The 12,586-nt window shown below is 31.1% G+C and overlaps 1 protein-coding gene across 2 annotated transcripts in view; it reads right to left on the reverse strand.

Annotated features, from left to right (window-relative positions):
- Positions 1 to 3,391: 3,391 nt before the first annotated feature.
- Positions 3,392 to 12,586, reverse strand: part of LOC140060277 (uncharacterized) — a 51,650-nt gene continuing 42,455 nt past the window's right edge. Inside the window, exons 8-9 of one of the 2 annotated variants that reach the window (XM_072106420.1) lie at positions 7,307 to 7,457; positions 3,392 to 6,077 (exon numbers count right to left, since the gene is read on the reverse strand). In XM_072106420.1, coding sequence (XP_071962521.1) covers positions 7,326 to 7,457 — 132 coding nt within the window. In that variant the 3' untranslated portion in view covers positions 3,392 to 6,077; positions 7,307 to 7,325. Of the gene's footprint in view, positions 6,118 to 7,306; positions 7,458 to 12,586 lie in introns of both variants that reach the window. The other variant, XM_072106421.1, reaches the window with a different exon arrangement.

Genomic DNA, 12,586 nt, shown 5'->3' on the forward strand with positions numbered 1-12,586 from the left:
CACCTTGATAAGGTCACCTGCTTGAAACATTGATGAAAACGTATCGAAACTGTAAAAAAAAAACCATTCAATTTCTATATAAACGTTACAGTAACAGAATATTTGAAAATTATTGCCACTCTGGGGCAACTTACATGATACGTAGCCCTCGTCGCTGCTTTGATGTTTGGGTTTCCTCCTAGTGCTTTTACAGGATTTTGGCAATGGTAAGATTTTCTGGTGGTCTGGTTATGTTATGATGATAATGATATGATATGATATAGTAAAACAAACCTTTTGTAAATTTCGCCTGGTGCCCGATTAATTACCTCAGCAGCTGGTGTACAATATGCATCATATCAAAGGCGTATCTAGAATTTATAGCAATACAAAAAACATTTTTCGAAACTGGCAAAAAAAAAGAAAAGAGCTTTCTTACCTTAATCGTGAATCTCTCTCAAGCCTACGGTAAACCCGTTGATTTTGAGATCAAAACAAATGTGGACACTTTATATATGTATAATGGCAGAATCCAAAGACCATAAATAAAGCCTTTAGTGGTGTAAACCCAGATGTGGATTTTGGGACAATTTGAGAGAAAGATACAGTGGGAACAACTACAACAACTATGGAAATCTGTTCCGTTTGATGACGTGGGTTGAGTAATTAGAGATGGTGGATACGAATGCTTCTATAGACAACAATATATTCCGTTTCTATAGAACCATGGTTAAATTACATTAGGCCCTACATTAGGATGATTTAATTAATAAATTTAAAAAAAATATTCTATCAGAAATCGGATAAACCCAATATTTCGTTTACATTTCGCCACTAATTTCACTAACACATGTTATACAGTATTTATTCAATAAAACGTTTTTTCCTTTCAGTTCTAATTTAACAAGTGGTTTTTAAATTGTTTTATCGGAATCTAAACTAAGCTACTAGGCTGTGGATGGCCCATTCATTATATTTGAGCGTCCCCTGCCCCTGGTGATCTCCGGGATCACACTGACCCGACGGAAAAGTCCTACGGCGTCAGGAACATTCTAATTACAGAACAAATGCTGTTTAATAGTACATTACAGCATTTGTTCTTGTTACAAAAAAAAGGTAATAAGAATTATTTACAAATACTGTATGACTATTTGGCTCACACCAAACCAATATTTTATTCACTTAAAACACTTAAATATATTTGATATAATCGAATAAAATACTGCTGTAACAATGTACAAATCCCATAAACTACAACTTCCTCCTATAAGTCAACGGTATTTTAAATTAAACAGAGATGTCCAGAACTATAATACCAGACAGAAGGATAAATGTAATATTAAATTAAGGAAAACCTTAAAAGCAATGTGTTTATCAAATAAAGGAATTGTATTGTGGAATAAACTATCTAGTAATCTTAAAGAATCCACAAATGTATATGGATTTCGAAAACTATATACAAACTATTGAAAATTATACAAAATGAGTGTAAGTAATTATAAATATTAAGAACTTGTAAATCTTTTCTTCTTCTATTAACAAACGTATGTTACCGGATTTTTTAAGTTTAAAAGCCAGCTGATGAATAACTGAATGAAATGTTGTATTTATTTGCATAGTATTTGTATTGAAGTGTTGTAATTTGTTGAAAAACCTTTGCAATTATTATTTAAGAGCTGATTTTCATATATTTAATGAAATTTATATTTAAATGGGGTTATTTCTTTTATAAGCTTTTGCTTCTTGAATTTTCCCCTTTTCTTTGTTTAAATGTCATATTGAAATTTAATTCTTCTCTCAAAGAAAATAAAAGAATTTGTCATTGTCAGGATCACATCCTGGGTTAAGGGCAGCCAGATTATCTTAATTATTTTATCTAAATCTTTTAAATAATATCGTAGCATTAAGTGTCAATTTAATGTTTATTGTATCGTTAACACTGCTCGTAAGTAATAATCTTCTCTACGATTATCATCGTAACCATATTTGTTATTATAAAAGAGGCATAAAACAATTTGTCAATGGTCAAACCAAAGGTAATTGGTGACGATTTAAAACATTGAGATATCTATATATCTGTATAAATTTTATTCATTATGGGCAATCGCAAACGCAATATCGCGAAACCACGTGTGCGTGTCTTGGCAAAAATATGCTCATATTAGTTGCTTTTAATCCAATTCTTGAACTTAGCGTCACGTCAACGTATTGAGTGTATTTACAAAACACTCGGTCACCTGAATTGGTTTACCATTTCAAATTCAATTTAATGGCACAATATATTCATGAAAGTAATAATAACGGTGTATCAATGTGCAGGACAGCACTTAGTCGCATTGTTAATTTTCTTTAGTACATAATAAAAGTGCCAATGTAGAGTGTACAATCGGTAATGTCAAATATACCGATAATGTATAATATTCCGGTAATATCAATTTATCCATCTACCGTTAATTTCATTATTCCGGTAATCAATGTAGGCCTACAGTTGTACTGATAATTTCAATACACCGGTAATGTCAATGTCAATGCAACGTCATGCTAATGTACCGGTAATTCCAATGTACCGGTGGCAATGTATACAGGTAATGTCAATGTACCGATGTCTAATGTGGCGGTAACATCAATGTACCGGTAATTTCAATTTCAATGTACTGATAATATATCAATGCAGCGCCATGCTAATATAGCGGTAATTTCAATGTACCGGTGGCAATGTATACAGGTAATGTCAATGTACCGATGTCTAATGTGGTGGTAACATCAAGGTACCGGTAATGCCAATGTACCGATAATATAGCAATGCACCGTCATGCTAATGTACCGGTAATTTCAATGTACCGGTAGCAATATATACAGGTAATATCAATGTACCGATGTAATGTGGTGGTAACATCAAACTAACATCATACTGTACCGTATGTCATAAATTTGATGTTCGAAAACTGGTGAATATTGTTACTGTAAATACGCGCCCTGAATGTAGATGGAGATTTCATGGATTTTCCATATATGGAAAAAATGTATTGACAAGACTTTATTATAACATACGAAACACGTTAGAATGTGTCGAATTTGTACGCAATATCGCATCTTCACAGGTAATTCGACTACATTCGAACATTCACTCTACCAGAGTGAATGAAAATCGCATAATCTCACCGAGAGATGTAAGTGCACCAACTTTCTATCGGTGGAAATATCTTTTTAAAAAGTAAGCCGTCTCTTGTAATAAAAGTTTTTTTTCTATCGAATTATTATCAAAAGTATTACATATTCACCAAGTCCTATATTCATCGACCATAATCTATATCAATGAGTAATAGCACTTCAGAGTCAACATTCTGTAATGTTATCTATAACATAATAACACATGACTACATTATTGATTTTAGAATAAATAACGATTTTAATAGGGGTTATGCAGTGTCGACATCCAGGTCTCAATACAAAGCAACGATCTTTAACATTAAACATTAATCACATGATACATTATCATTATTACATGAGTATTTCAAGAATGACCTCGTAATGTTAGATACTTCACAAAACATTAAGCTTAAATATTTATTATCAGGCCTAAGTACACACAATTTCAACAAATACTATTGATACATGTTTCATATAAATCATTATGTATTTAATACAAATATAAGAATTTATTAATTAAAGATGTCAGTCTTTAAATCATAAAACATTAATTTGACAATAACCCACATCCTTCAACCACATTCAGTCTGATGATTTACAGTGCAGACATAATAATGAGACATGGCTTATATGAAACATACATAGAGTTGATAATATTTATTTTGTAATCCTCAAAGATTTGACAATAAACCCACAAGTATTCAATCATATGCCAGATAAAGAAAAATAAATACAGACATAATTGACTCAATTTAACATGTTTAAATCTTAAAACATTGTCAATAATCCCACCAACCATGAATGAGATTAAGAAAACAAGTTTGATGATTTTTTATAGGCATTTTGATCTTTTATCCCTACCTTGAAATGTTTTTCTATTGTCCTCATACAATTATGATTTTAACACTAACCAAACCCATTTCAGTGGACATTACTATTAAGCAGACACTTTGTTGGGTCCCAAAGATGTCCCTTTAATAGGGGTTTTACTGTTAATTAAATTAATGAAAATATTTTTTTATATCATTTGTTAGTGCAGTGGAATCACCTGCTAAGGTGACAGCTTTGGGACCCAGTAACGTGTCACCTTAATAAGGGTGTCAAAAAGGAATGGTTCTACTAGGAATGCCATGTATTGTGTCTATCTTAATCAATACCACAAACTCATTGCACATTATCTAGACAGATGTTGCTTAAATGTTTTTTTATATCTCAGTTAAAAAAATACTTGAAAAAAACTCCAATTTCTTCACCTTCATTAGCATTGGGCCATTAACCCATTTAAAAACATGATGTATTTTTAATTAATAAATATGTATATGTGACTATTTCCTTCCATGGAGAGAATCGCAGACATAGGTTATGTTCAGGACAAAAGAAAATTCTCATAAGGGAATTAAAAGCTCTGTGAAGGTGAAAATTTGCAACAAAAGAAATTCTGAATATAATTAGAAAATTCAGTATTATTTTATTATGAATAACAGATTGAAAAAGTATGAAGGATAATTGCTGATGTATACAATCCAGTATACAGCGTATATGTATAAGTAGTTTTTATTTACAATAACTCACAAACTTCATTTTAATTGACTGTCTTTTACAATCAGTACTGTCAATCTCTTCTTTTCTTATACCTTCTTCACTGCCCAACGAAAAACAATCAATCCCTATGAAAGATATTTTATAGCACACTTGAACACAAAACAAGTCTACTACAATATCAAGATACTTAATCGTCATTTCCTCGCCCTTCGGAATGGACATAAAAGCTGTTAGTATTTGAAAAGAGTATGGATGGTGATTATGGTTCTGTACTGGGCCATCTAGTAGAAAAGTCTTGTTCTGAAGAGGTCACCCAGTATAAAGAAGAAATAAATATTTATACAACAAACACTTTTCCTAGATTTAAAATAGTGTTTACTAAAGTTTTCATTTTAATCCTTAGAATTTATTATTAATAAGATTTCAATATTGTCATTAACCAAGGAATTTTAGTCCGGGACTCAATTTAGCATTGTAGTCATGATTTTTGGCCAGATCTAGAGGTGGGAGCTAAGGGCATGCACTCCTCACTTTTGACAGCTAAAATGAATTACTGTTTGATATCTATTTTTGAAGGACTATTAATATCATATGTTAGAGTTCCCGTTTAAAAAAATCCTGGATCTGCCACAGCCCCTGAGGTTCAGTCATTATTCTACAAGAAATGTAAATGGCTGATTGGTATTAAGGCCTAATAGACAGAAGAGCCATAATCACTACTGAGTTGCTTCATGATTCTGGTGATAGAAGTCTTCTCAGATAAAGGACTTTGAACTGTAGACTCAGTGTATTTCATTCACTTGTGTGCTCTAGGAAAAGATTTATTTTCTAGCTGGGTATAATTTTCTAAGAATTATTTGCATATTACGATAATGTTGGTCATGGGTGTCGTAAAATCGAAAGCTCCTTATTACAGAACCCATTAACTGTTACATTAGGAGAAAGACAATCAGATTAAATAGCCTATTCAACATGGCCCTGCTTTTTTCATTTTTCATCAAGTCTTATGTATTCTATTTTAAGGCAAATTTATACTAGGACGATAACGATTGACTTGATAAGTAGAAAAATATGTATTTTTTATACAGAAAACAAACAAAATCAAAAAAGTTTTCAACCTATAAGTATAGGATAGCCATTTCTGTTGTCTTTGATGAAAATAATATTGTTAAAATGCAATATAGAATTCATGATCTATAAGAACAATAAAATCATTGTAGTCACAATTGTTTGTATTGCTCTTACTAATCATGACATCATCTGATTGGACTTTATCTTAGCACATTATCCAACAACATTAAAACTTGGTATTAAGATTGTGTTCTTGGCAAAACTGGTGTACTGATAAAAACTCCATCCACACCATGGTAGTCATCTAACCATGGGTAGTCTAAAACTGGAAATCTCTGGAACGAAACAAGAGGTTCTGTATAATAGGCTGGAATTCTATAAAACAAGTCAAATTAAAATTTAACATTTTAATTTATACCAAATTCATTATACCAAATTTGCATGCAATGTGTGAAATATTTAATTGGTATATGTGGTAACTGTGCATTTGAGAATACATGTTAATAAGATGAATTTTGCAGTAATTAAGCTCTGTCTACTGTATACTATCAAACTAGTTTGTATAGAAACAAAAAAAGTGTAATGTACCCAAATATGGTAGTGATATACCCAAATATAGTAGTTATCTGACATCATCATGTCCATATATGAACACATCACATTTTTTTGTCACATAAAGTTTAAAATAAAGTAGACAGAGCTTTAGTTCTAGTAAGCACCTCTCAAAATATTGGTGCAGAATTATGGTTATAATTTCCACCTTTCATCACAACTCAAGGCCGTTATTAGGACATAAGTATGTAGCAACAAAGCTAAGCTTAGTCCTACAGTATAATATTTTCGATTAACATCACATCAAGTCATGTTTTGTGAAAATATACGAATAGAAAAGAATGAAAACAAAGACGAAAGATGAACTTCAATTTTGAATGAAACATTTAATCTATTTCTTATGGCCTTAGGAAAGTTATAACTAATAGCAGATAAACAATTTGGTTGCTTTGGCTAATTCATGATGATGATGATGAAGAGATTTGCTGAGTAACAAAATCAATTCAGTTTTAATACATGAGCTTTTTACATAATTGGAGGGGAATAGCTTTTAGTTCTACTTATGATATGACTCTTTATAAAAGAGAACAATTTATATTTATCTACTATAATTATGATGTACTGTTTAAAAGTATTGTAGATGATTAATTTCAGATGGGATGAGTGTTTAGTTTAATTGCTTAAAAGGTTTTATGCTTGATCTTACTCTTTTTTTAAATAGTAGTTTCCCATTCTAAACTTTTAAAATACGAAAATGGAATAATATAAAGAAAATGTTATACCATTTACGGAATCCTATCATATCATACATCAATATGATATTAACAACCGACCTATTTTCTTTTAAAAAGCATTTTTTACAAATAAAAAGTAAAAGTATACTTGCTTTGTTTTTGTTTGGTTATATTAATTTATAAGTGAAATCATTGTTTTGCTTTTATGGAAGTGAATAAATAATAATCTGATTTATATTTTTCATGTTTTGTAGACAATACATAAATTAGCACTATACCTCATAGTTGGTGATTTATTCAGTCATCATCTCCAACTGTGGTTTCTAAAAGTTCTATAAGCTCTTCCATTTGAGGAGTCATTGTTGCTATGGACACACTACCAGTACTTAAGCTGCGTACATGGCCTTCTGCACCTTCTGGTCTGGTACACTATAAAAACAATTACTGTACAATTACTAATACGGTAAAACGGGCAAGTTTCTTTTTGATATAGGCTTCTTTTTGAGATGGGCTTCTTTTCGAAATGAATGGTGTAAATTGAGAGTTGCTACTACAATAATAATAATAATAATAAACAGTATTTATATAGCGCCTAATGGATCACTGACCCCTCTAGGTGCTTTACATAGGACCTTAACTAATGGTAATAAACTATCCCCCGCCGGACACCATTCCGGTATTTCTTAGTCGAGGTTTCGGGGATGGAGACAATCAATAATGTGAAAAAAAAAAAAATGTAACTAAGCTTAACTATGCTTATAACTAAGGTAAAACTATCCCCCGCCGGACACCATCCCGGTATTTCTGAGTCAAGGTTTCGGGGCCAGAATTAAGAATAGAGAGTAAATGAAGCATGCACAACTTAAGCTAGGGTTAAACTATCCCCCGCCGGACACCATCCCGGGATTTCTGAGTCAAGGTTTCAGGGAAGGAATAAATGAATGAATGAATAAGTTAATTAATACCGGATGAGAACAGATGGGCTTTCATAATATGATTATTAGACATTCCCTGCCAACTTTACATATTTTCCAGCAAAACAGACAAGAAGAAGATACAAAATGGAACTTGAAAAACAGTGAACTGTAAAATAAATGAGGATTGAATGCTTAGGGTTGATCATTAATATATTAATATAAATAACTGGATCATACAAATTTCTATTTATTTGAAGTTCCATAAAATCTTTCTCGAAAAGAAACCCATACTATCTAATAAAGAAATTCATTGGGCTTTGATTTCGAGATGGGTTCCAAGATTACTTTTGCAAAACAAAGAGTGAGCTTTTTTTATGTTTGACAGTATAATTAATTAATATTAATAATTGTCTTTTATATAGTGCTTAACCAATTAAATTTTCTCTAAAGCGTTACGACCCAAGTCTCGAAACAAGGTAGAAATTACGTCATTTCATATGCTATGCAAAATAGATGGGTTTTCAGCAATAATAAACAACAATAATTAAAAATGTATAATAACTTTAGTCATGTTTACTGATTGGAAATCGTGTACATTGTTCTTGGGTGCAACACAAACCCATAACCTCCAGAGCACTGTTGTGGTACTCATACCTCTAGACCACCAATTTGTACGATTGATGACTAGAGCCAGGCTTTGGGCACAAGTTTGCAACTGTGTTATTACTTGCATAAAAATACATAATTGAAGTAACCTTTAAAGAACCATAAACATTCTAAAAAGCCTATACTTTACAGAACATGGGCAAAAAAAAAGGCTGTCAGATTTTTGTCAGATTTATTTGTCAAAACACACATTCAGGAAAAAAACCTGTGGTTTTAAAGTTTGCTCAACTTGCCGTTAAATTAAGGATCCACACATACTCATGCATCATAGGATTAGGAAACAATTCGTAGGATAAAAAATATGATACAGTATGAACTGAAAAGTTGATGAAGGAATTTCAGAGTTCAAAAGATTCATAACCGACTGATCTTTTCGAGTTTAAAACAGTATGAACTAATAAAGGTAAATCAGAGTCATTTAAAAAAAATAGTTGCAATGAATAATAAGATAGCAATAAGCATTCTAAAAATCATACATTTTTTAATATATTTTACGGTCTGCTAAGAAGTAATTTGGCTGAGTACATTTTTCAATTTTGATTTCCACAGAGTATGTGTTGATTAGACGCCAATAACATGCTTTTTTGCTGTTGCTCAAAGAATCACAAGGGAAATTTGCACAGATAGATGAAAGACACAGACTTGTTTGTTTCTCGTTTATTACAATAAAGTATTTTATCATAATTATGGTAATTAGAATTTAAGACTTTCAGGTTTAATGCAGTTTGTTCATTACACTCTCAACATCACAAAACGTTTGATGAAAAAGTAAAATAAAAAACATTAATACTATTAAAAAATGATTGCTTTGGCTCATTTGGCACCGTATATTATTTCTTTAAACACTTCATGGCCGCAGTATGTCTATAGATTTGTTTACAGCATACAAAGTGAATATTTTATTTAATCTTTCTTTATTCTGAAATACACTTTAAATACAATGTACTGATTTCCAAAGTGGTTCAGTTCTTAACTACATAAATGTAAACAAAATACAGTATATAAATGGACAAAAGAAAATATAAAATTAAACCTAAATTGTCAAAATCAAATTAACACAATTAAAGTAAACACATTTAAAGGTAAAAACAGAAATAATTGAGATTTTTAAACAAGATAAAAGACGTTTAATCATTGAGCATTAATTAGATTTAGTTTTGAATTAAAATTAAAGTTTTGAAATTTGTGATTTGTAATGAAATTTTGAAATCACACAAAATAACCAATGAAAAGAATGGAGTTGACAACTTGGGGAACCAACATAGTTGCATAGGGTTTGAAAGGCCGTAGTGTTAAAACATATTGTCGTCATCCTATAGGTCATGACTGACCCTTTGTGACCTTCTTGATGACGTTGCTACAACAATGCCGCTGGGTACAGTGGTACACTGTGCACATATCCATCTCAGTGATGTTCTTTATCCCAACGGATTCTTTGTCTAGACCATGCTTTCGATTGCCTTTTGAGTGACCTTGCATAATAATCTTCTCTATGTTTTCATCCTCTCTTCTCGCTATGTGCCCAAGGTATTGAAGTTTGTTCTTATCCTATCTGTTGGCACAAAGTGACATTAGTTCCAATTAGAGACTTGACGAATTCATTGGTCTTATGCTCCTTCCAGAATATTCTCAACATCTTCTGCCAGCAACACATCTCAAATGCTGCAACCTTTTTTCTATCTGCTGCTCTGGGTGAACAAGTCTCAGAACTATACCAATGCAAACCAGAAAAGAAAGAGAATTCATAATTTTGGTTTTTGTATTCCTAGAAATCCCTCGGTCCTTCCAAATACTTGTAAGGCCAATTGCTGATGATCTGGCTAAGTTAAGACTTCATTTTGTTTCAACAGAGCTACTGCCTTCCTCAACAACCATTGAGCCTAGGAAGTTGAAGTGATCGATAACCTTTATATCCTCACCGTCGACTTGAACTTGTTGGTCATTTCTTTTTGCACAAACCATCACTTTTGTCTTGTTAACATTATGGAACTGTCCAGTATCCCTTTTAGGCTAATTTACACAGTCAAGCGGTAATGGTAAACTTGTATGTGTCTTGTTTGTTTGTTTTTTATTTGTTGCTTAATCACCAAAATTCAAAAATTCATATACAAATGACAAAATGAGAGCAAGATGATAACTCTAGCTCTAGGGCTTGTTTCCATAGGACCCCCCCCCCCACATATATGAAAAATCTTAATTAACAGGCTAATTGTAAATTAAAGTTGCATTTCAGAAGATGTTTTTCAATTGAATTTATGGTTTCCAACATCCTTTAAAGTTTTTCATTCCATATTTTTATTGCATCAAAGTAGATGTTTTGAAGAATATTTTTGAAGAATATAATTATTTAGAATATCTCGTGTGTTGTAATAATAATTGAATAAAATTAAATTTGTGTCCCACATAGAATCTCTATGCTGAGCGCATTTTCGCTCCATGTTTTGTGTAAATGGAAAAAAGAAATAACATAGATCCTATATTTTTGGTTTCTGCTTTACAATTCACATTGTGTAAATTGGCCTTAATAGGGGTGTCCCAAAGGAGGGGTTGTAACAAGTAAATGCTCATATGATGTATTTTCTAGCAAGCAAGTATATTGGTTAAAAGTGGTGTTTTTTGGGCAATTTACAATTAACTGATGTTAGTAACAAAACAACTTATATAACAGTTCTTTAAACGTTAAGTTCCTTAATCTTGATAACTTCATTGATATTTTATTTGAGAAGAAAAAATGCACATTCAAATAAAACTATGAAACATAGGGGAAGTTATAGATCGATAATTATTAGGATATAGATCAATAGTAATAATATCAATAAATAAGATATTCAAAATTGGGTTTATAGTCAAAACCATCTCAATTTTGATGCTATTAAAGGCAATTGCACAAAGCAGAAATTTACCCCCTTTTCTAAGGGCTTCTGAAGGCCATGCAGAAAAAATATCTTGGTTAGCATACTTTAAATTAAATTAAAGGTGATAAGAATATCTTGTATCTGATGAGGTAATTGATTGTGTCAGCTTGCTGAGAAGATGGTATTCATAGAATGTGCCATTTACAATTTCATTAATTGATTAATGATCTCTGGAATTTAAAGAAAAACAAAACACACCACAATCATACAAAGTATTACTTAAGAAAAACATAAAGTTTATGATTCTAAGTAACAAATATAATTGGTAATATTATACAGGGGTTTGTCTAAACAGAAAATTAGATAATAATCTGATTAAAAGTTACCTGATGTCAAAATATATATATCACCGTCACAAAACCTTGAATATTTATACATAATAATAAAATAAATATTAGTAAATTTGTTTATCAATAAATTTAGGCATATTGAACTATTTTACTTATTATTATTATTTTTACATTAATTTTAAAATTTTGTTTAGCAATTGCTAATCATTTTTGTATAGAACATACTTTTTTTTATTGAATGTTTTGTTATAAAATTCTATAGCTTTTTCCTTTGCCACACTGGCAAAATTATTCCCTAAGGCTGTGTTTATACAACTCCCTAAAGTTGAATCAGTCTTTAATTTTTAGCGTGTTGCACAGGCCGAGGTCAACCCCACAAAAACCTTGCAGTTATACATGAAATCGTAATACCGTGTTATACCGTAGTTCATAATCCTAAGTTGTACAATATACTTGCATGCATTATGAATTAATATGAGTTTATATTAAGAATTTTAATAAAGGATGATTTCGTTTAAAATTTAGTTTATTCAATTATTGATTTTTTAAATCTGCTTTTGAAATTAGAAAAAAAATGTTTTAGAATTAGGATAAAACTATGCTACATTTTGCCAAATTATGCTAACATTTGATTAGCGTTAATTTTAAGTGCTAAATCAGTTAAAATATGCAAAAAAGCACAATTATCTACTAGATTTGGTCAACATTTTCACCGCACATACTTTTATTTAACGAGAGGTCAAAACAATACCCTGAGGACACTTCCAACA

Source organism: Antedon mediterranea, chromosome 10 (assembly GCF_964355755.1).
Source record: "Antedon mediterranea chromosome 10, ecAntMedi1.1, whole genome shotgun sequence".
NCBI lineage: Eukaryota > Metazoa > Echinodermata > Crinoidea > Comatulida > Antedonidae > Antedon > Antedon mediterranea.